The sequence below is a fragment of the Desmodus rotundus genome, chromosome 5 (assembly GCF_022682495.2).
Source record: "Desmodus rotundus isolate HL8 chromosome 5, HLdesRot8A.1, whole genome shotgun sequence".
NCBI classification, from domain to species: Eukaryota; Metazoa; Chordata; class Mammalia; order Chiroptera; family Phyllostomidae; genus Desmodus; species Desmodus rotundus.
Window position 1 is genome coordinate 154,190,701 of NC_071391.1, and position 26,149 is coordinate 154,216,849.

General features: G+C 38.8%; 1 protein-coding gene across 4 annotated transcripts in view; it reads right to left on the reverse strand.

The window, feature by feature from the left end:
* Positions 1-26,149, reverse strand: part of NCOA1 (nuclear receptor coactivator 1) — a 200,655-nt gene that overhangs the window by 46,280 nt on the left and 128,226 nt on the right. For all 4 annotated transcript variants that reach the window (XM_053924357.1, XM_053924356.1, XM_053924360.2 and 1 more), the window contains exons 6-12: positions 25,280-25,377; positions 15,384-15,561; positions 13,304-13,483; positions 11,949-12,044; positions 10,212-10,352; positions 2,697-2,844; positions 71-1,391 (exon numbers count right to left, since the gene is read on the reverse strand). In XM_053924357.1, coding sequence (XP_053780332.1) covers positions 71-1,391; positions 2,697-2,844; positions 10,212-10,352; positions 11,949-12,044; positions 13,304-13,483; positions 15,384-15,561; positions 25,280-25,377 — 2,162 coding nt within the window. The remainder of the gene's footprint in view (positions 1-70; positions 1,392-2,696; positions 2,845-10,211; positions 10,353-11,948; positions 12,045-13,303; positions 13,484-15,383; positions 15,562-25,279; positions 25,378-26,149) is intronic.

Sequence of the window (26,149 nt, forward strand, 5' to 3'; positions counted from 1 at the left end):
AGGTGGAGCGAAATAAATGAGAGCCAAAAATAAGCAGCAACGCTCACCCTACGACGTGAGGCTCACTCACCTGGTTCTGGGACTCCAGTTTGATCTCCTCGGGGGCAGGTTTGGTCATTGGGGTCGGGTTTGTGTTACAAGGCTCCATCTGTTCTTTCTTTTCCACTTTCACCTTGACGTCATCCAGGCTCAGGTTTGGAGTTGATCTTAAATCTTTCTCATCTTTATCTAAAAGGTAGCGCAGGAGCTGATGGTCTTTTGATTCTTTTTTCTTTGAAGCATCCATTTCTAGTTTTATGCTGGAGTTCCCTTGCACCTGTCCAGTCACTGACACAGGAGCAGACGCACTGTCCTTTTTATCGGGCTCCACAGACAAGGTGGTGATATCCGAGGGGCTCCCCTCCTGCAGGAGCCGGTGCAGAATTTTGTGCCTTTCTGTCAGGGAGCTATGGGAGGAAGGGCAAGAACCGCCTGAGGAGTTCGCAGAGGCAGAGCTGGAAGTGCCAGTGCAAGACAGTACCTCTTTGCAACTCGTGTCTATGTCGGCATGCCGCAACTGCTGCTCCGCCGTTGTCGTCAAAAGCTGCACTAGTTTGTGACTGGTTTGAGAGTATTTGTTTTCTCCCTCCGACAGTCTGTCGTTGCTATGCAGAAGCCCAGAATCCAGGGGTTTGCCATCATTAGAACTGTTGTCAGGCTGAATCATTTCATTCAAAATGGATGTGATCTCTTTGTTATCTTTGGACTCGGCTTTTGCTGGCTGTATATTTAATCTGCTAGGTGAATTCTGTGAGCTTATCTGTCTGAGGACTGGAGAATTGGCAGAGAAGCCAACGGAGTTATTGGGTCCTTCATTCATACTTGGTAAGGATGTCACGGGGATGTTCGAATAAGATCGGTTACTATTATTACAGGCAGTGCTTGTCATGCCAACAGGGGAGCTTAATGTTGGAATATTAGGAGGAAACGAATTGCTTGGCATCCTGGGCCTTGTTGCCAATCCAGAACTAACTTGTCTCCGTGGAGACATGAACTGTGCCAGGGAAACTCCCGTACCTTCCATAGGAGAACTATTGAGGTTTAAAGAGGGATTAGTGCTCTGGGAACTGGCCTGTCCCTGGTTTAAGGCAACACTGGCTACAATCTGATTTCCAGGTGAGCACCCAAAACTCCCCTGGCTGTTGCTAGAATTACTATGACTGCTGCCATGAAGGTCTGAGCTCTGCTGGCGGTTTACTCTGGTGGGAACCATGTTGCTACTGGACGGCGGCAACGTGGATGAACGGGCCACACCATGAGCTGGAGAGATACTAGGGTTGACGGAGGGGTTTACTCGGGGAATTGACATTCCAGAATTAGTGTCATCTTGAGGAGAAAGACCACTGTGTTCCCTAGGGGAGAAAAGACGTTATTATTCAAACATCTTCAGTGGTTTCCACTACAATATTTTTATGATACATATCATGAAACAAGACCATTCCCTTCATCAGTATCTCAAGCTATCAAGGGCTTCTGTATCACTTTAAGGAAAAAGAGTGCACTGTTGCTACTACGGTGAAACATTAACACCAATTAATAGGAAGCAGTGCTCTGGTCCTGTAAATTTGATGATGGTTTCTGTTATAGGGGAAAGAAATCTTTCTTGGCCTTAGAAAAAAATCTAACGCATGTACTTTTAAACTTTCCAAAATTTAATACAAATAATTAACATTACGGTAAAACATTTGATCTGAAAGAGAAACTTCCCACATCTCTGTTTACAAAGCATTTATTCATGACTCCCTTGTTACTGCTTTTAAGTACTTCAACTCCAGAGAGGAAGACTGGGTAAGAAAAATACTGTGTCACTGATGTAGAAATTAAAAAGGGTGATATGCAGACATAGCAGATGTTTTGAAAGAGAAATCACAATATGAAAAAAAGAACTGTGCTAATTCCATTCACAAGCATAAATTAAACTAAAATTAGAAAAAAGCAGAATACTGAATTCAGATTTTCATCAAGTTCTTTACTCAAATCCGTAATTATGACAACAGATTTGTGACTGGTATTACCATGTTCCAATAAGCAAATATATCAGATGAGGAAAAGATGAAGTGAGGGGAAATGTCTTTGTTTTTGTTTAATGCTAAATCTTAAAAGAGTTGTAAATGTAGGGCTTTGAATAATTCATAGGATAAAAGAATGGTTCCATGAATTTAGCATATATACCAGTGTAAAACATATTTAGAGAGAAGAACAAATTAGGGACAATGACATTCGAAAATCTCAAGTTGATAGTTTAATGATTTGTAGTTTGAGAAAATGTCAACCTGCACTCAGGAGCCACAGAAGTTTGCCCTAATGAAAAGAAAACATTTAAAAATAACAATATTAACAAACTCTCAAATCTTATGTAAGACCAGAAGTTCATATATGGAAAGTTGGAAGTTTTTACCCACTTTTTTAATTTTACCCCTAAAACACATATTTTCAGCCACACCTTTCCTGTCTCCCTTTTTGAACATCAAAGCTATTGTTAGGCAACAAAACTATAAAACCCAACATGGATATATTGAGTATATATACTCATTTACACTAGCTTAGTGTCTGATTTAGAATTTCTGTTTTCTAGCGATCAAGAGTATAAAAATGTTCTCTAAGAAGAGATATGTGAACTGACTTATTTCATATGAAGCTCTCCAAATAAGTAGTACCTGTCGATGATATGAATTCCCATGATGAAAGGCTGCATGTCTGGACTCTGAGGGTAGCAAAGCTTACACTTGGTGTGGGCGCTAAGCATTGTCCCATCATTCAATATGAATCTATAGGATGGGCTGGAGGCAGTGCCACGAGTCATCACTGTTTCAAACAAAAGAGAAACCTAGTTACAATTCTGACACTGGTACTTTGGGCAAAGGAGAGTTGCCAGCCTCACGTCTACCTAGAACCTCATTTTAAATATGCCCTTCCAACTGCCGCCTGCCCGAACTCAACAAATAGTTCAGACAAAGCAGGTATCTCAGGGAAAAATGATTCTGGTTGAAATATACCACCTGATGCCAACCTTTAATTCACTCCTACTTGAATGGGTGCCTCCTCACGTAAGTTATGATTATGAAGAAACCCCAAACCAGAAAAAAATCAATCTTAATCTTTCCCTACAATGGGACAGCTCTTCAAATTAATTTTGTCCAATAAAAATACCAGGAAATAACCTTCTCCCCTCACACTTTCAGTATTATGTCTAACAAGGTTTTTTTTTTCCCCTCTGCTGGCTGATTTTCAAATAACTGCTTTACTGAGATATAATTCACATACCATAAAATTCACTAAGTTTTGATTCATTTACAGAATTCCTTAACTAAAAGTCAAATTTAATTTTTCACTCAGGAGTGTGAATCACTAAGGTCCTGTTTGACCGATTATTATATTCATGTATATATTATTTTTAATGTTTGGATTTAGTTTAGTAATAAGCAAATTAAGATAAAGCCAATGATTACTAATGTAAGGAACAAAAACTGGGTTAAGGCAGTCAACTGACCATCTAAACAACGTATTTTACTTTTGCCTTAAAGCTTTATCAACAGCAGACAAAATTCTAACCATACTGTTAGTAAGTGTTTACTAAATATTTAAAGGCTATAGCAAACTAGTAAGTAAGAAAATGTTAATATTTTAGTAATATAGTAGAATTCTACTTTAAGAAAGATACCAGGTAGATTCAGCTATACCAAACCAAGGTTAAAAATCATATCCACTGAAACACAAGCATTACTATCACAAATGAATATTATCATTTAGCCTGATAAATGTTACTATTTTTTAAAGACATTTCAGAAAGGGCTTCAATTACATTTTAACAACATGTGAGAAAGACTTAAAATGACCAATTACTAAATAACTAAATAATTACTAAATATGTAGTTTGAAGCTACATATTATTTAAGTAAACAGAAGACATGCTCTATTTTATTGTCTTGGGTATACCATACATACTAACTGAAGAAGGTGTAATCTGTTATAAATTTATGCCATCATAAATCTGCCCAAATACTAAAACCAGGATAAAAGCTTAATTAAAATGGTTAAGATTTATGTCCAACCAACTGAATTCCTTACCCATCTTACAATTTCAGCCAAATCACTGGTATATTTACCAAATGTACCACACAAAGAAATTTAGTTTCTAATGAAATAATAGATGATGAAAAAGAGTCTTTTAAAGGAAACTAATAATTTTCGTGTAAGGTTGTAAGTAAACATTTACAATAGCAAAACCCTAAAAAAAAATCAACAATTCCCGATTAGTGCCTTTTTGGAAAATATGATTATAACAAAAAGTGGCATTTTAAGATAAATTATTAACTTGGAATAAGATAAAGGTACAGATATATAAAGGGCCAGATGAGACACAATATATTTCACGTTACAGCATTTTGCTTACGAGGCTGTTCTGCCTATGTCCTCATCATTGTTCATGCTCTTCAGGGTCTCCTCATTTTGCTGGAAAACCCTCCACTGGCTCTTCACCACTGAGCTGCACTGTCCAACATGGCAGCCATCCATCACATGAGGCTATTTAAATTTAGGATTAAATAAAATTTAAAGTATAGCTCTGCAGTTACACTAGTCACATTTCAAGCACTTAACGTGTCTAGTGGCGACCATACTGAACAGCACAGCTCTGTGACATCTGACTTTGGCTTGCCTTTCCAATCTCATTTCTCACTGCTTTCTAAACATTTCTTCTACAGCTCTTTGTAGGAGGTAGATAACTTTTTACAAACTTATTTTTCTTTTTCATCTAGAATAAACACAAGGGCAAGTACTGTGCCCCATTCTTGCTTTCCACCCTCCATTGACTCTTGAACAATGAAGCTTTGCATATAAAGTCATACAGTAAGTACTTGCTGATTGACCCCCAACTTCAGTCTCCTCTAAATAGATTAATGTTGACTTGTGATCAACTTCCATAAACTTTTCCTTAAAGGGTAGATTTTAACTCTTAGCTGTGTTATTAAATGCTTATATTTCAATTTACGTGTTTGCTCTTGTAGGAATCTAGACTTATTTTTGTAATAGACACTAATGGAGACAAATTTATTGATTTACTGATAAGCCCTATAAATTGAGGAAGAACTAGAACTCAAGCTAACATGGGAACATTAAGGTACTTAATGTGGATTACAGGAACATCAATAATCCTTTGGTAATTATGATGCCTTAATTTGTAGGACCATATCTAAACCAGTAACAATTCCAAAGTTGGAGAACCCTTATTAATATAAGGAAATGATTACAATTTAAGGTTTGAAGTTAGATTACTATTTTGGATGATAATGTGTGGAAAAAGACAAATTCACACAGCCACACTTTGAAATAAAAAATGCCAATATTAAATGTAGTGAAACTTTAATCAGAACCTGATTAACACGATCCAGTTAACTAACAATTCTTCTGGAACTCAACTGTTCAGATGGAGAGGTCCACAGAAAGGCAGCGTGGGCCAGTGAAAAGAGTAAGGGCCTAAGGATCAGATTTAGAGCTGGAGCTTGTGCTTTTCAAGTTTGGGACTTAATAATGCACATTAACCTTTGCCCATCATCACTAAAACGAAGCAAATAACGTTGTGAGATAACATCTAGCACGGAGCCTAGAACAGAACAGAACAGATACTAACTGAGTATTTCCTGAATAAACACCAAAGAAAACACACAACAAAGAGGCAGGCTCCACAGTACATGAGGGCTGAACCATACACATATTCAGCTGGTCCCCCGAAACCATGTACCCCAATAGCTTTGACCTTGTAAAACAATCTCTAAGTTTTTGAATTAAGCTATGAGGAAGGAAGCCACAATTCTTTACAGAGCTGGTTGGATAAACATTTGTTCTGCAAACCAAATTGTCCCCACAAGTGAGTTTCAAGGTTTAGGCCTGAACAAAACTGTGTGGAATCTCATTTTGATCACAGGTCCCGTCCTTGTTTCCTGATCTAGTTTTGGCAGGCACATAGCTAGTATCTTGATCCCTAACTCCATTTCTAAAAATTTTAGAACACTTAATGGGGAGGGATATTATTAATGTAGTATTACTGACACCCTGGAAACTCTTCAAAGAACCTTTAAAATAGCAAGTGTTTTTGCTGTGTCTCCTGCCTCACCTCACCACCACCAACCCCCCAAGTGGGCCTCAACAGAGCTACGAAGCAAAGGGAACTGCTTTCTCTGGTTATAGCAGCTGGAGAAGTAGAGCTCCTTGGGGTTTTTGCTCCACCCATTTGGGGCTGAGTCAACCTCAACAACCTGCTAACTGAATGGGCAGGTAAAAATGTGCGGCAGGGTGCTGCAGGTCAGTGCTGGTAGAGATCTCTTTTTCTTTTTGGTATTTTCCTAGATATATGCAGAAAGAATGCTATTTAAAAAACTGTTATTAAGATAAAGGAAAAGAATTACTCCTAGATAGTGTAAGATTTTAATCATCACCAAGTACACTCTGTTCAGTATATCATAATTTCTAAAAAAGAAATAAACTTATATTTTAAAGTATTTTAAACAAAGTTTGACAAAAAGATTTTAAGTTAAGACAGTTATATGGACCATGGAATTAACCACATTACACAAGTCTCAAAGAACATTCTGGTTAATCATTTATACGGGCATTTATGTTTTATAGCAATGCTTCCAAACTTCTTGATACTATAAACTGCTTCTAACTGTCCTGTGATATTTTTAGTGGAACTAATTTTATTTTGTGATTATAAAGTTAATAGAGAAATAAAGTCATTGGTAACCCTATCGCTCAGAGATAAGCACTGCTAACATTTTGTGAACCTTCTAGAGTAGGATAACTAGATACACAAGAGTGAAATCGTACTAAATGGGTATGCTGTGCTTTCTTAGCCTGTCCTTTCTTAGCTTCAATGTAACAATGTATCATGGACATCTTTCAAAGACAAATGATCCATTACATCATTGATAACAGGTAACCAGAACTCCCATGGAACTTCTCCAGGCCGTCTAGCCCAACATTTCCCATGACTGCTACTCTCCGTAAGTGCTGACAGATGTGCTACAGAAAGATGGATTCTGAGGAAACATAAGTCTGGGTAACAAACTCAAACAAGTGCCTTTTATTGTGTAAGTTCCCAGAAATTTAAATGCCATAAGTACATCTTATAAATCCTTAAAAGTGAGGGAATAAAACATTTCCCAAACTTAATTCAGCAGGAAACATCATTTCTAGTTTTAGCTATTAATATCTTATGGCCCCTGGTTTATATTCTCCAAACTTCCCTGCAAAAAAAACATCTTAGACTATAGACTCTGACTCAGCAGTGTGGGTGGGGCCTAGAAATCCGGTTCAACAACTACCCCAGATGAACTTTGGGACGCCTCTAACCTAGAGCTTTCTTTAAAGGGATGGTGCTGAACTGACCAGAACCTTGGAACCTTTCCAAATTGTATACGCTTGCATGGAACTTCTCCTAGTTTAAAAAGTTCCTCAAGTGCTCCTCCCCCCAATCTCGGTGGAGAACTATTGTTGCTATAATACAGCTCACGCTGAATGCTCCCTCACATGCTTTGGCTGAAATGCATTTTCAAGTTTCTTTCTGGAAAATAAAATGTAAAAAGCAGTCCATGAGTTTCTCTGTCAAAAGCAGCTGAAAACCTAAATAAAAACCAACTTAAATTTTAATGCACGTTAGGATTTTATACTAGCCACTGCCCTCCAAGAGTAAATTAATGGGCGGGAAAAAAGAAGACAGATGGAGAACAAAGTTTTCTTGCCTAAATATTAATTGCTGTAGAGTTCTACAAACTTTTAAGCTTTTAAAAAGTGTTACATAAGATCAAGGATACAGTGACATAATTTGTTTCACTCATCTCACACTGTCCCTAAGTGAAGAGGCGGCAAAGAAACTGCGAATGCCAATTTACACCTCTGCCCATTCTTGACAGACCAGGGTTCTCAAACCTGAGGTACAGGCACATCTCATTTATTGTGCTTCAATTTATGGTGCTTCACAGATGATGTGTTTTTTACAAATTGAAGGCAGGACCCTCCATCAGCAAAAAGATTATTTTTTATTCTGATATCCTCTTGATAATGTGGTGGTCTGGATCTGAACCCACAACATCTCCGACGTGTGCCTGTACTTAACCATGACCTTTGGAGCTCGTTAAGATATCTGATCCCTCACCTGAGATTTTAATTCATCAAGTCATTCCCATGTAAGTGTTTCATGGACCACATTTTTCATACCAGGCTGGATACTGCTAAATATAAAATATCAGAAAAAGATGTGCTTAAGCCATGTTTGATTAAGTTGTCCAGAATCTCCAAAACACTAGAATCAGAGTCATGTGAGCTCCAGACAACTTAATTCTGAGAAAAATACAAATTATTTCTGCTGAGGAATTTTTTCTTAAAAAAAGGGGAATAAAGGACATTAAGAAATGACTGATGGGAAAGAGTTGTTGAATTACACTTACATTTCTTTATTCTTTACATTTTACTCTAAATTATTTCACTTCATATGTTAATGATAGTTATTTCTTATACTTTAATCGATTTATTTTATAGGGAACTCTAATAGTTTAGAAACACATACTTTAAACTGTGGTTCAATCACAGCTCTGGGGAGCCCAATCATTTGGACAATGAGACAGTAATCTAGACCTGCTTTGCCTTAGTGGAAATGGACATAAATTATGAGTAAATAAAATTAAAAGTCTTTTAAGTGAAGTCTTAGAAGGCCCAACTTATAAAGTTACGGCAAAAATCAGAGAGTATCATATACTTCATCACTTTAGACAGTGAGTGGAGACAGTGCCTCGAATCTCGAATCTATGCAAAAGTCAAGTGCCACTCTTGGGAGAGGGAGTCACAAAGTTTGCAACCAGGGGATGGCATTAGCTGCTTATTGTAATGGTTTCCAAATCTGACAGCACTAGAGTATTCCCTGGAGAATTTTTTAAAATACAGATTCTTGGTCCTATTCACTTCAATATTATCTTTGGGGATGCTATCAGTAGGAGGCCCACTGGAGAACCATTAGTCTGTAGGAAGGTGTCTCAGAAGTGACCAGACTAGAGAGAGGCATATAGATGGCTTCCGGGTGGGGGTTGGGTAGGGGAAGCAAGCTGTTTCCTCCCTTTCATTAGGAAGCAGTTGCCCTAAAATGTAATGAATGGAAAATCATCTGTAAACTTAGAAAACCTAATATTATGAGAAAATGTAAAATTAAGAAGGCTGATGGAATAATGACAATTATTTTAAAATAGTTTTTTAGGAACAGCTATGCAGAGTCTCTTTCCAAAGAAACTATTTACTTAGAGATTAGAAAATAAATTACATTGCAAACAGATTATTAGACTGCCATAACTACATGGCAATATTTTTAAAATGCATTAAAATCCCTTATCTCTGAATCTCTATGAACTTTCTGGACTTAATTCTAAGGTAATTTTCCCTGTCTTTCTTATAATACTGTTACACTGATAAAGGGCAGGGAATGTATTTGTTTTATACTCCAACAGACTTACTATGATGCAGCACCTATTCAATTATTAATTATTACTTCACATGACATACTTTCCATTTGAAACTTCAACCTGAGTCAGGGGATGCAAGTGCGATAAAAGTCATGAAGTAAACACTCATGAAATAGATCTCTGGACTATCTAGAAGTCCTCTGACATGCCTGGTTTACGGGGAATGATCTGCCAAGCCAGCCAAAAACATCATTTCCTCTCTGAAACCACCCCTGATTCTTCAAGTCAGAATTAACTTTTTCCTTCTTTTGCCCATACCTCTATTATAGCCCATGTCACACAGATCTTTAAAACTGCCATATAATCTCCTAATATAGTTGGAGCTCCTTGAGGCCAAAACCCTGCTTCTTGGTCATTGAGGTATCCCTGGCCCCTTACACAGTGTACTATGCACATGAGGAAGTGGACACATGTCTGCTGAATGAATGAGTATATGAATGAATGAGTGGCCACCACGCGATACCCTGTTCTCTGTAATGTGCATCCCAAAACTCAGGATCCACTCATGAATTACTTTGCTTACCCATTACTTCCTTTCCTAAAACTGATTATTATTAAAAAACTGTAATTTGGAGAAAATACTTATCAAGCCATAAGTTCCATAAAAATTATTCAATATTAATAAAGAACAAAATTAATGAAAATAATCGAGAGGGAAAACTTTACCTTCTTGAAATAGTTGTCTGGCATAAGATGGCTCTCTGCCCTGAGGTTGGAAAAAAGCATAAATGCATTTTCTCACTAAATCTTCCCAGCCAGTTCTGCCAGCAGCTCTCAGGGAACTCGTATCAATAGAGATGATTTTACCTAAACAAAAAATGGAATTTTACATTTATGATAACCTCTTGATATAAATCATCCATATTTCCAAACCAACAAGTGCATCTCAGAAATATTCTGCCTCCAAATGCATAATGGAAAAAAGCATTAGAAAGCACTATTAATTTTTTGTTACCTGTGGTAACAAAGTATATCTGGGGCGTGATAGTGAGAAATTGTTTGGACTTGGAGTCTGTACGTACTAGTATGTCACATTCTAAAATCCCGTTCCAGTCAAGTGTTAAGAGTCCCACCGTGGAGACCTGAAAATGCTGAACTAACGCTGGTCAAACTCCTGGGACTTGCCCTGTGTGCCCTCTTCTTTATATATGTATGAAAGAGTGAGTCACTCTTTGGGGAAGGAGACACAAGGATGAATATATTATTTTGGTAATTTATCCCCACCTACTCTTTAGTAGGAGCAGTTGGGAGCTTACCTTTAAAAACACAATAATAAAGCATACAACACAGGAATATTAGATATCTGGGGCTAAAAATTTAGTAAATATTGTAACAGGATCTTATAAACAATGGTAAAGATGAAAAAGTACATTAAAACTAAACATTCACAAAGAACAAAACTCAATAAAAATTGTGTATCTATATTCAAATTTGAGAGGTGAGTGATACATACATGACTCTGATGTTAAAAGTATAAAAACCTGATGTGTTAGAGTGAAGATTAAATAATATATGAAAACATGTTACAAATTATAGAGAACAATAAAAATTTGTTTTTGCTGAACATCAGATGTGAAGCAGGCCTGTAAAAGGAGGCCCTATTTTCAGGCACTCTCACCCTTACCCACTTAGTGGCTCCACTGTCCTTCTCTCCATTCCTCTGACCCTAACCTCACTGTGTTCCCCAGGACTTCTGCATCTCTGATTCCTCAATCAGCAGCACTCACTCCACACCGTGCCCCCTCCCAAAGCTCATAATGGCACCACCTCATCTTTCAGGGCTTGGGGTTCAATATCAGCTCCTAAGACAGGTCTTCATTAACCAGCTAATTTAAAAATAGGTTCTCCCTATTAGTTTACCTTTCCATTTCACACTTTTTCCATCATAAAGCATATCATGATTTATAATTACATCATTGCTTTTTGCACAACCATATACACCCTGAGCAATCACACACAATGACAAGAATTTCTAGGCATTCAAAAGCTATATGCTGAATAAATGTAAAGAAAAAGAGTAAGTAAAAAAATAGCCAGATACATTTAAGCATAATATTAAAACCACCATAATTGTATCCATTCATAAATTAATATATTTAAACCTACATTGCCAAATTTATTTTAAAAACTTCCTTCCAAGGTTATGAGAAATAACTTATAATCAAAACAAATATAGGCATGTGAATAGTTATAAAATAATGTTCTCTCCAGCACCCTGCTCATGAAAATGGTATCTAAAATGCACAATATCAAAACCACTGCTTAAAAGGTTTTCTGTATAAGACTAGAGAACAGAAGCCGGAGAGCTGAGGACAGAGGACACAAAACTTTGGATGTAATGATTTTAAAAGCATAGCCACATCATCAATACCGGTGGAACATTTTGAACTTTGCAGTTGGTACCTGTAGTATCTTGCTTGGTCATAAAGGACTCTACACCCGTAATAGCTGGAGGCCGAGGTAATCGCCGTGCAATACAAATCAGACAGGACTGGAAGTCTGCCCAACACAAGAAAGGGAGATTGAAGGAAAGAGGGCAGAAAATGGTTCACATCTACTGCTTGACATTATTGGGTTTTATAGAAAGAATGCATGTTACAGGATCTGACACAACGCTGGAGTCACTGCGATCTAACAGTGCAACGCTAGAAATAAAATTGCTGGCAACCAGAAACAGGTAGCTCCAGGACGAGCTCTGGTTAGCACAAATTCCCCTTCCCGTTGCATGTTCTTACATAAACTGGAGGAGACTGCATCTCATGTACTTGGGTGCTAACAACTTGAAGAAGTAGTTTTGGCTAGATTTAAGCAACACACTGAATTTTTATATACAGTTCTATAATCAATTTCCTATACTCAACCGTACTTAAAGACTACAAAAATTATCCTTATACCCACTGTGCAGGTAATAACTATCATATGAGAAAAACAATATTTAAGTCCCTCTGAAGAAGCATAATTTGCCCTTGACAGAAAACTTTATGTTGTATTCGATAGTATCTATGATCTTTACAAAGTTCCAGTTCCAAATGTTTTTGAAGGTGCTACACACAGTACCACACAGCTAAGTAAGAACTTTAATCATAAAGCCTTGCACATGTATTTGTAAAAAGGCCACAGCTGATCGTGGCGCTCATTCCCTGATGAGACCAGCTACACACTGACTGACTGACTTCTTGTCTCCTACCTTCCCTGGTCCTTACTCCAGTTTCCAATTTGTGATGTTAACTTAGCTCAGTGTAAGTTCACATGGAAGACTCATCCACAGTCACATGTTTAACTAATGCCATGTTGATACCATGTTCATATTAGAGCTTCAGCTGTGTTTTCATCTGTTCTTAAGCTTTCTCCTTATAAATTAGTCTCAAAAAATGCTAACTCTATTCTCCAATGTTCCCTACGCTCTAAACTTGAAACTTTAAAAAAAATCAGAGCTGTTCAACAGCCTGCTGCATCTGGTACATTTCCAACTGGCAGCCGCTAGTGACATCTCTTATTTCTAGGCAGCAAGTTGGTTTGAATTTGACATTTTAGTGCGAATGCCAGCTTAAAATTGAGAATTTGGGTGCATTTAAAGGGGTGATTCTAGATGTTAGCAATTTTTTCTTAAGCATCAAGAAATATATAAGTCATTATGATATTCCATACAGTAACCAAAAATGCTATCTGAAAAAGCAGTTTTTATAATCAATTACCTCCCTGTTCCTGAAAGCCATGGAAAAAGCAATCAAAAACCTTAAAATCACCCTTTGTTTTACCTTCTCCATCCTCTTGAATTGATTTGGGCTGGGACACAGTGAAACACTGCATTACTTCATACCGCTGGCAAGCTTCTTGGTTCTCGGTGCCTGGCTCGTCTGGAGGGTGAATCAGCATCCTGCAGTTAAAGGTATGGCTATTTCGTCGTGTTGCCTCTTGAGGCCAAGGAACTCCATTTACTGTGGAAGAAAAATTGGTCATACGACTGTGAATAAAGCAAAAAGTACAAACTCTGAAGATACAAGACATACCTTTGGCCATATGTTTACGTATTCGGATTAAAAGACAAACAGACCTCTTCAGATCTAACATCACCCTGAGGCAACAGTGTACTTATCTTCCTTAGCAAATCTAAATGTCTCCCAATTTGTAAATTATAAAATTTCTAAGAGATTGAATAGGATTTCCCCCCCTCAGAGATAAGGCGTTACAAGTACCTTAATTCATTAACAGTCTTTATAAAACTGTTAAAGACAAAAATTAAAAATTCATAGCTCATTAGCTCTTTTACTAGAATTTTATAGCAGTTAATTAATAAGCTTTTCTGTTTAGTCCCACTTATGCTCTGGTAACAAAAAAATGGCTGAGAACCGCAGGTCCATTGTCAGACGGGAGCTTTATAGCGGCAGGCATGACCGCTTAAGGCCGGGCTTGTGTGCACGTGCACCTTTTTGGGGAGAGGACTCAAAATTTCTCAAAAGAGTCTGTGATTCAAAATATATTTAGAATTGACAGAGACTAATCTTAGTTTCTTATAACCATTTTCCCCACACTTTTTGTTCACTTGAATGCTGTGTGTAATCAGTAAGTTATTATGGGAAAATGACCATTAAAACAGAAATGTCACCTGATTCAGTATAAAACTGAATTTTAGAATTATAGAAAAGATGTCTGTATATATCAAAAAAGAATCTCTGCTTGGCAGGTCACCATTTCCCAGTTACAGGGAATGCTGTATTGAAATCACGGTGGCAATCGAAGAGCTATGAAGGTTGCTCTCTCACCATTCCCAACAGTTTCTCACCTTGTCCTCTCCATTAGCTCTCCTTCCTTTTTATGACCTTTTCACCCTCTAACTGTCAGAGGAAATCATAGAAGTAACCCTATTCTGGAGTAAGGAGTCTCTGGTCTGCTATGAGCTAGTTGTGAGGTTTGGGTTAATTACTTAATCTGCCTCATCTTTAAAATAAAGAAATCCACTATATTATTTCTAAATTCATTTACACTCTAAAATTCTGTAACAAGACACATAAGACCCCTTGATAGTTCAAATATCAACTAAGTGATCTTAATAGAAACAGTGATTTCATGCCCCTAGTTACTATAAACACATAGTACTCATTTCAAAGAAGAAGTAAGGCTCCCACTTCATCAAGTAAACAATGTAGAAAATAAGGAGCTATGGATAACATTTTATTTGCAGGTTTGGTTTAGTCATATAATAAGTTTCTAGCCAAGGTCCTTCTCCCACTTTTGGAGCACATATTGGCTAAAAAGTAGGCACATGGCCTAGTGAATGGAACAGAAAGGCGGGAAATCCAACCCCATCCACCCTCTAAGGTAGGCTCCTTTGTCAGTAAGCCACCTGCCCAACCATACTTGGAACTCCTGAGTTGAAACCACTTACACCCAAACACATTAATGTTAATAAGTACATAATATGACAGTGTTTCTCTCCCTCCCTCCCTCCCTGCCCTACTTTCTTTCCTTCTTCCCTTCGACCTCCCTTTTCTCTCTTTGAAAAGGGTGGTTGAAAGGATATGCATTCCTCTCTCTCGGACACAATAAAAAGTGGAAAACAAAGGGAACTTCATGCAGAAGTGTCTCATGGCAAGACAACTAACTGCTCTGCCCCCCCACTGTCACATGACTGTGGTGTCATCAAGGGGAAGAGGATAGAGGGGATGCTCTCTATTTGATGACATTCCCTCTTCATATTCCATCTCAGGCTAAAACTAAATTTTAAAATATTTTAATATAACATACATCAGAATAATACAATGTATTATAAATATAATAATATATATTATGTATTTTACGGAAAGTTCATATTCTTTTAAAAAACACATTTCTTTGTACCTAGTGATTTGGGTAGCAGATTCTTCACAAACTCCGCATGATCCCCCACATGCAGAATGCTGTAGACACTGGTGTTCATTAACTCCTCCTGATTGTAACCCAGGTAGCTGGTCACGTTCTCTGACACAAATACGATTCTCCCTTCACAGTTCACAACAAAGAAAAATCCATCCAAAGCCTGCAACACCAAAATAAATAATAAATAAAACATGTACATTTCTGTATTAAGAAAGAGATCAGAAATATATGTCAAGTTAGAAAAAGGGAGGGGGCTGAAGAGAAGATTTTATATTGCATGCTCTCCTTGGACCGGACAAGATTTTTAAACAGACTGCACGCTAGTGTTTCAAGTAGGCATACATGAGTATGTCAACCCTCTCCTCTGGAGAGAAATTTTATGGTACCAGATGTGAAGTGACTGACCCATGCATTCAGTCATAAACATCTCTAAACTGTAGGTTAAGACCTGCTTTCTCCCCTCAAGGAACTTGTGGTAGAGTGGGAGAGAGACATAAACATAATAAAATACCTGTGACAAATGCAGTACCAGAGACATACAGACTTTTCTATGAGCACAAAGAAGGATACCTAATTTGCAGTGAGGAGGCAAAGAAAGGCTCCTTTACAGATCCCTACCTTAGGTATAAAAAGGAACAGTCGAGGAGGGGAAGAGGAAGACAAAAGAACATTCTAGGCAGAGGAGAGAACATGGCAGTGACTTGGGCCTCCTGTGCAGAGACAGAGCCAGGGGTCTACAAAGGGAGATGTATGTGGCCTGAGGGGAGCAGAATATCCACGGGGTGCTGGAAAAAGAACTTTCGTTTATATTGCAATCCAAAACATAAGGAATAAATTAAGCTTAATAAATATAACGACACCCTGGTACACCATTCAGTCCTGACAGTCACATGTCACATGCCATGGAATCCCAAAAGAAGATGCAGAATACAGAGGTGGACGGTGGCACCTTACTTATTTACAATCTGTCCATTTACTGCAATATGCTGTGCTTTGCTTGCTGCAGAACGTACATGAGCAATAAAAACAACACCTTTAAAAAGCAGAATATTTATAGATCTTTACAATAAGAGAAAAATCCTTTGTATCATATAGGGGGTTTGCTGTTACCTGGGGCAAAATACTTAAAAGAGCGGTCTAACAATGTCAGTGGGCTACTCATTTTTCTTTTTAAAAGAGACAAGTGTCCCTATTTGCCGACCTTCTCTATGATGACAAGTGGTAATGATAATATGCTACCTAGCAGATATTTTCCGAATGATCACACACTTACTTTTGTCCCTTCAGGGTAAAGATGAAAATTCAACAATACATAAGAAGTAAACTGCCTTTTAAAAAGACACTTATGCTTATAGAGATGGCATGTAAAAATAGATATTTTGAAATATTACCATAGTTATGATTTTGTTGCTGGAAATGATGCAAATCACTTGTAAAAATTATCTTCCCTGTTTAAAACATTCAGAAACAGAACTGTTTATCTGCTCAAAAATCTTCCAATCAGAGTTTCAGTGGACTTCAAACCCATTTTTTAAAAATGTGAAAATCCAACAGCTTTTGATTAGTTTGAGATCAAGGGAGATGAAATTTCAATAAAAACCTTTACATAATCGAGGACAGGATTTTTAAATGAGTAATGTGACTTAGTAAGCTCATCCAATGACATATTTTCTCATTTCCAACTATCTCATTTTTGTTAGGTGTCTTTTTCAACTAAAATGATTATTTAAACAAATTATTAAAATAAATTAAACTTCGAACTACATCTTCAAACCACTACATTCACAAGGTATTCAACCATGACTTAAAAAAATAACAAGGTACAACCACACTGCTCTTATTAAAGTATTGCTAATATTGTCTTTAGTAAGAACAAAAAGAAATAAAACTATTTTTACTCCACCTGACTATTGTGACTATGTCTCACTTAGTTCATAATACGAAGGGAAGAGGGATTCCCAAAACCCCAATACTAGATAAATCCTTTGTTAAACTATCTTTTAAGCACATTAGCTATGAATTTCATAGCAAGTGATATATTCATTTATCTGCCTTGCAGTTTATGTGAAAATAGGGATAACTGAAATACGAATGTATCAATTTGAAACACAGATTTAAAAGTTCTTTAAAGTGTTCTTAGCTATTAACTGAATCAGTATAAATACAACTTAATTTTTATTTTTGGTCTCTCCAAAGAGTTTAATAAAGAACAGCTCAAGTATAACAAAGTATCATATCAAAGTAAGGAACAGGATCGACATTGGAAGGCAGGCAAGTAAAACTGGGCTGTTTCGTGGTGAACCACTTCCAAGCACCACACCACTACCCACTTCTCCAGCATTACCTTCTCCTCTTTTTAAATCTAGTTTTCAGGGCGTCCTTCTTGCTCCTCACTCTCTGGCTCCCTGGAGACCCTCTCTACCCTCAAAGCCACAGCCAGTCTCTCCCTTGCTTCCTTCATGTCCCACATGTGTCTCTGGAGATCTCTGGAAGTGACTTATTGCCTGCAGAAGGGCAAGGAGAGGCTCAGACCCACTCCTGGAATCAACCCTCCCCAATTTGAAGACTGCCCGTGGTGGGCTTAGGACTGGTATGAGGAACCCCAGCACCAACAAGGCCCAGGGATTCGCATGGCCTACCCAGTACAATTATTTTTCAGACATTTATGAAATCCAAAGAACTTTACATTTCCCCTTCCTTGCAGGCCTGGAGTGCCTGCAGTTTCCTGTTCCCACAGACTTACTGGGGCATCTCCAAGGTCTGCTCCCATTGACTGCAACCCACCTCACTGCCAGGCTAGGAAGTTATTCTAGTAACTGGCCTCTGGAATGTGCAGCTGGCTAGCCTCACGGGGAGCACAGAACTTTCCCCAGGTCCCTGCTTGGCCTCGCTTCCACGGACTTGTCAGTCATTTCCCCCGTGAAGTGTGGGGCATCATATTTCTTTTGAGCTTCCCTAGAAGAGGCTGGCTTGGAAACAGGCCGACAAAGTCTCCACCATGGTCAAAGAGTTGTCCTGACCCTATTCTGAGATGCAGACAGGCTGTCTTTTGCTGAAAATGCCCATTTTTTGTTTTAATTATAAATGAAATACATACTTGTAAACAATTTTTAAATATGAAAATGAAGTAGATAGTAGAAGATCTGCCAAAATCCCACCCCCAAGAGGCTGGTAGCATTTCAGGGGATATTCTTTGAGACTACTTCTATGAATATACAAACCTCAACTGCTAAAATTATGACTAATATAATCTGCTAACACCTGTTCTTATTCTATGAGTTTCCCTCACATGTTGTACCTACACTAACTTCCAAGTCTCTCCTAGGAAGCGATCTTCCTGTGCCTCCAAGTCCTGACAGCTGACCTGACTTGCGGCTGCGCACAGGGGAGGACAGCACATGCCTGCCTGTCAGCACCACATCCCGGCCTGAGCGGCTCTGCTCCCAGCCAGGACACCACCCTCTGAGGAGGACCACTTTGGGCCTCAGAGCAGGGTTCACATGGGCCAATACTTCTCACAGGGCCCTGGCTTTCAATGACTATGGAAGCTTCTCTGACATCACCTCACTGTCAAGTTACTAGACAGAGTTCTGAGAATAAAACACGTAATTCTCAACAATATTTTTAGTCTCTGAAAGGAAAAAGACAAGCACACATAGTTATAATACAGTGCAATAGAGAAATTCATCAACGTTGAACACTAGAGCAGGGGTCCCCAAACCACCCTCCCACCCCTGCCCCCCCGCAGACTAGCACTGGTTGTGGCCTGTTAGTACTGCTAGGAACTGGGCCACGCAGCAGGAGGAGAGCAGGCTAGTGGAGCGGGTAGTCCCAGATTTGCACGTGGATAAAAATGGAGGAACAAATGGGGAGCGAGACAGAAGGTACAACCCAAAGTCCCAGTGTAGGAAAAGAAAGCTCCAAAACCTTTGGCTGTAAAAGTCTGTGGGGGTTGTGGCAGCAGAAGAAACTCCCACCTCACAAGAGATTCCACTGGAGAGACCCACAGGGTCCTAGAACGTATACAAACCTGCCCACCCGGAATCAGCACCAGAAGGGCCCAATTTGCTTGTGGGTAATAGAGGAAGTGACTGAAAGCTGGCCAAGAGCAGAGCAAGCAGCATTGTTCCCTCTTGGACTCCTCCCCCACATACAGTGCCACAACACAGTGACGTGGGTTGCCCCATCCTGGAGAATACTTTTTAGGCTTTGCCCCTTACATCGAAATAGGCCTGCTGAGACAAAGAAATCGGGCCCAAATGAAAGAACAGATCAATACAACTAAGTGATGAAGAGACAGCCAACCTATCAGATGCACAGTTCAAAACACCAGTAATCAGGATGCTCACAGAAATGACTGAGTATTGTCACAAAATAGAAGAAGTGAAGGCTATGCAAAGTAAAATAAAGGAAAATGTACAGGGAATTAACAGTGATGGGAAGGAAATCGGGATTCAAACCAGTGATTTGGAGCAGAAGGAAGAAATAAACATCAACCAGAATAGAATTAAGAAAGAAGAATTCAAAAAAATGAGAAGAGGCTTAGGAACTTCCAGGACAACTTTAAACCTTCCAACATCTGAATCATAGCGGTGCTAGAAGGAGAAGAGGAAGAGCAAGAAATGGAAAACTTATTTGAAAAATTAATGAAGGAGAACTTCCCCAATCTGGCAAAGGAAATAGACTTCTAGGAAGTCCAGAAAGCTCAGAGAGTCCCAGAGACGTTGGACCAAGGAAGCACACACCAAGGCACATCATAATTACATTACCCAAGATGAAAGGTAAGAAGAGAATCTTAAAAGCAGCAAGAGAAAAGGAGAGAGTTACCTACAGAGGAGTTCCCATAAGACTGTCAGCTGATTTCTCAAAAGAAACCTTGCAGGCAAGAAGGGGCTGGCAAGAATTATTTGAAGTCATGAAAGGCAAGGACCTACATCCAAGATTACTCTATCCAGCAAAGCTATCATTTACAATGGAAAGGCAGATAAAATACTTCCCAGATAAGGTCAAGTTAAAGGAATTCATTATCACCAAGCCCTTATTATATGAAATGTTAAAGGGACTTATCTAAGGAAAAGAAGATGAAAAATATGAACAGTAAAATGACAACCAAATCACAATTATCAACTGAACCTAAAAAAAACAAAAATAAAAAAGAACTAAGCAAACAACTAGAACAGGAACAGAATCACAGAAATGGAGATCACATGAAGGGTTATCAGTGGGGAGGAGGAGGGGGAGAATGGGGGGAAAGGTACGGGGAATAAGAAGCACAAATGGTAGGTATAAAATAGACATGGGGAGGTTAAGAATAGTATGGGAAATAGAGAAGCCAAAGAACTTATATTTACAACCTATGGACATGAATTAAGCTGGAGGAATGCTGGTGGGAGGTGGGGTGCAGGGCAGAGGGGAATAAAGGGGGGAAAATGGGACAACTGTAATAGCATAATCAATAAAATATACTTAAAAAAATAAATGTCATATTTGAAACGACTGAGGACATTAGATGAAGATGTTCAAAAGGCAGCAGGATATAAAGAGAAGGAAGCTCTGAAGAGAGATGGCTGCGATTTAAAGGTACATGTAGTCCTATGTGGAGTTTTGTTTATTTGTTCTTAACTACCACCATCCTTTCCCCTTCCACAGAATACCTGATTTCCTTTTGGGAGTTACTTCTTCCCTATTAAATAAAATCTCATGGCGTTATTAATTAGGCCACTGGGAGACTTTCTCCGTAACTGCGAACCTCGAAGAGAATTACAGAAAGACTGCACGGCTGGTAAATTCATTCGGGCAGACAGTACTGCCCAAATGGGTGTTTCTGAGAGACCAACAGTATAGTTACTGCTTTCTAACCTCCTTAAGGTACTTGGTTTTCACCCTACTTCCAAGTATGGTTCTGTGATATCCAAATGGCATCCCAATAGATTCATAATTATTTAATTTAATCAGAATTGGTGTCTGTTGCTTGAAATCCAGAGAGTCCTAATTAATATTTTATACACACACATACCTATGCACACATCATATAGACATAGACATATATGGAGATAAAACTGCTCAGGAAATGTGCATGGAATTAAAACATAAAGAAACAAAAAGAAGAGTCAGGGCCAGAACGCTGGAGGGTGCTCATGTAAGAGGAAGGTAAAGATGAGACATGTGAGAAAGAGAAGAGGTGGCAGCTCTATCAAAGACGCAGTGGGGAGCATTTAAGGAAGAGGGAGAGGGGTCAGCAGCACCAAGAGCTACAGAGCAATGCAGGGAATGGTACAAAGCAAGGGAAGGAGGCCCGGTGCACGTGACAAAAACGGACTTTTTTGGGGGGAGCAGCGGGAAATAGGCGTCAGAGCCAGATAATGCAGAGCTCTCTCTGAAGAGGAGGAAACAGAATTTAGAAGCAAAGACCAGTGGAAAATGAGAAGCTTGAAAAAAATGCCTGTACGGATGAGTACTATTATGGGCCAAGTAACAAATATTTGTTGAATAATAAATTCTAATACCACTGTTTCTTTAAATGTGGGGAAATTACCTCCAATGCCTTCACTTTTAACTCATACTACCTTTATTTTATGTTTTAAAATGATGGGGGGAAGACAAGTTGGTGAGGATTTCTCGTATTACGGTGGATATTTGGTCATGGTTCAGACGTGCCGAGCTCCTTTCTGAGCAGCCCTTCTAGATCAATACTGTAAAGGAGAACTTTCTGCAGTGTCGGAAATGCTCTATATCTGCATTGCCCAGTGCAGTCGCCACTGACCACATGTAGATACTGAGCACTGTAATGTGGCTGGTGAGAGTGAAGCACTGCATTTTTTATGTTCTTTAACCTGGATGGTCACGTGCGGCTAATGCCCATCTCACTGAACAGTGCAGCCCTGGACTGCAGCCTGCACGGCCCAGTGCACGATCTCATGGCGGCTTTTCTCCCACCTTTCTCGGCTGCCCTGGGTTAGACTCCATGGGCAGGATGGGGCTGTAGGATACAGAAGAGGGATACAAAAGGCTATCCACGAAGGCAACCTTTTTAAAAAATTAAATTTACTGGGGTGACATTGGTTTGCAAAACCATACAAGATTCCAGTGTACAACTCAATGAAACAGTTGATTTGGACACTGAGTCGGGGGCTCACTGCCCCAATAAAGTCTCTTTCTGTCCCCATTTCCATTTCCCCCGCTCCTTTGCCCACCTCCACCTAGTCCCACCCCCTTCCCTCTGGCCGGCACCACACTGCTGTCTGTGTCTATGGCTTATGCATATGTTTTTTGACTGATCCCTTCACCTTCTTTCACCCAGCTCCCCCTCCCCTGCCCCTCTGACAGTTGTCAGTCTGTTTCATGTGTCCAAGCCTCTGTTTCTATTTGGTTAATTAGTTATTTTAACTTTGAAGCCAGTAAAAGTAATTCTGTTTTAAAGCCTCTGTTTCATGTATCTATGGCTCATAAATAAAAAATATTATTTGCTCCTTGGATTCAAGAACCTACATTTCTATTCTGAGTTTCTGAAGTTTCTAATTTGACGTACTTCTTCCACATGTGAAAATGCTTGCCCAATGACGTTTCATCCACGCATGATGCTGTGTTACAGTTTTCCTTTGATTCTAGTGGTTTTCAGGGTAATGGTTTCATCAACTAAAAAAAGAATAATTCTAACTTTGTTTTCTTACAGTTTTGCGTGGATGTTGTGCTGTCGTTTCTGTTCATTTTAAAGTGTGAATGGACTTTCCTCATGCAGCAATAACAAACATTTACATAAATTAAAGCAGCAGGTAGCAGTATGCGCTGTCTTCCCTTGCGCTGCGTTCAGTCTGTGGACAATCTGCTTGCTCTCCTTGTTGATTTCTGTGGTTTCTGAAGAACATGTAGAACTAGAAGTGAAACGATTACCGTTTTCCTACAGGAACTCCAGAAACCTCAAGGCCCTCTACACCTTATATTTATTCATGATCTCAAATGACATTTTATGCAGAAAATAAATTTAATAACTATTTAATGAATTGAAAGGAGATAGAAGGTTCTGAGGCCAGTTTTAAACTCAGGGCACTAGGAAGGCAAGCAGAACTCCTGTAGACACACAAGAAGGCATGAAAAGACCAGTGTACTAACACCCTTCGGAGTAGCAGAGGTGAGCAGTTACCACTAGGACAGAACAGGTCCCCAGTAAAGTCTCAAGTGTAACCAAACAGTGGGATGGTGACAGGGACCAAGCAGGGGGAAAAAGGGGGTATAAGTGGGAAATGAGCCAAATGTACTTTTCTTTCCTTATCTTCCTCTGACAGCTTACATTAAAAAACTTCAAGATACAGCAAAGTTGAAAGAATTTTGTAGTGAGCATCTATCTATCCACCACTCTGACTGTACCATTAACGTTTTTACTATACTTGTTACAACACTGTTTCCAAGTGCAGCCATATGCATGCAATCAATTTAACGGCTTGTGAAAAGAACATAATAAAAATCACAGCCCCTCACGTGGGGCAGCTTCCCCACTCCCAGTCATTTGTGAATTCACACACTGGCTCAGAGAGAGGTTGCTATCCAGTTTCAGTAGCCACTGTCTTTTATGTTTTACAATTCTAAAAAATATGTGCTCGTTCCCCCCCAAAAAATATGTGCTCGTTCCCCTAATAGAAAGCATTAAAACCAACAGTCTAAAGTAACAAAGCACTGGTGTAACGTGGGGGAAAATAAAGAACTCAGATTTTGAGGGAGAAGTCGCTCACGGGAGAGTCGCGCGCACGTTGAGCAGCCCGTCAAAGGCACAGAAACGGGGCGCGGGCAGAGGGTAAAGCAAGAACTGCACATCTGAGTACCACCTCTGCGGAGATGAAGGGTGAAGCACGGAGAGTGAACACGTGGTGTTTCTGGAACCGGAAAAGCAAGAACTGACTTTTGAAAATGTTCTCACGTCAGCGGTGTTGGTGGAAGGAATTAGGGTTAATACAAAGACACAGAAATAGTTAGGGTAATAGGAAAGAGTACACAAAGAAGTCAGGAAATGAAGCAACCTGTACAAGTTTCTTAGGAGGACTTCACCAGAAGGAAGGGCCTTGAGGTAGGAAAGAAAAATCTATTTTATATCTATATCTTATCTATATGCCTGATTTATATATAAAATAGAAATACACATATATGAACACACACATATATCTAATAAACATATATAATAAAATTAGGCCTAGAGAAAGAAGAGCATATACTGTGGGGAATGAGTGTGTACACAGACATATATGTGTTTTTAAACATTCATGTACAAGACCAAACATTTCAGGAGATGGTCCTGCTTGGAAACAAATCATCTTTATAGAGAATAGAGGGAGTAAAAATTAAATAGAAAAAGCAGGGGTGAAAATGACATAGCAATTACAAAGTAATTCCCGTTTAAAAGTTCTTTGAAAAGTTTGATAGAAGGCTGGTAAAATACTACATTCTCTCACCATGTTTCCATAAACAATCAAGAAATTTTTAGTCAGAAAACTTTTCTGGAAAACACCTACTGCAATAAGTGAGGCACCCCTTGTTCAACGAGGAAATTCTACAGTAGACATATAGCTCACAGCAGCTAGCTAAATAATTGTTTCCGTTTCCCTAGCCCTAACCACCACAAAAATAAACGGCAAAGCCATACAGTAGGCTTCAGTTTCCCATCTGACTATTTAGAATGCCTCCATGAAAATGTCTTACGATCATTGCTCACATTTAATTCTGAAATAGTAACAACTGTCAAAATAGTTTCCAAAATAAAACAAGAATTAAAGTTCTTTAAAACTTTATTTTGCTTTATAATTTATTAGTTGGATATAAGACACAAAAGGAAAAAAAAAAACTGGCCAACACTGAGTCCAGTGCCTTTCTGAGCCAATGGGGACAGTTACCTCCAGAAGAAGAGGCCCCAGGGACTCCTTCTCTATCACGCCTTGACTGCTGGACGAGATGTCTGACTTCTGCACTTCGTCGTCAGTCGTTGATTTCTCTGTAATGAAGATCCAAAAGTCACATGTCCAAAAGGGGCTCATTCCCACAAAGGCAAGTTTAAGAAGACATAAACTCGCCTAATTTCAGATTCAAATAACATGTATTTATTACCAAGGGACTTTTACATTTAGTTTTAATTATATTCATTTTATAGAAGATAAAATTGAGGGTCGCAAAGGTTAAGCAGTGTGGTCCAAATAATGTAAATAAGTAACGGCAGTAAGAGGATCTGAATTCTGACCTCCCAAGTCCAGTGTTCCAATAGTGAGAAAAATGATGCAACTATGTAACCTTGTTAAAGTCTGCAACAAACATTTGTAAGAAATGGATAAATTATAAAAGAATGATTATTTCTATCATTTTTCTTTTTCTTTTACGATTTGATCAATTGCCACTAAGGAGAAAGTGAAGATAGGATGTTTCGTTCTGTGAGCCTTTGTGAACAGCTAACCTTTCACATTCATGTCGTGATGATCTGATTGACAAAACTGTAACCATTAAAGTGATTCGAAATTCTTTTGTGTGATGGGATGTTGAAAAATCCATCCATCATCTTCAAGCAGCATCCTACTTCAATAAACGTTTCCAATCTGTCAGATGAGTTAGTTCACCGAAAACCAAATATGGTATTCTGAGTATAGAGATTCATTTTTTTACTTTAAAAGATGAAATATTTTAAATACTCCAAAAATACAGAAAATGACATAGCAGACATTCATCGAGCCACCTCCCATTTTTCAAAGACATTATCATTATTTGCTTCAGGTCTT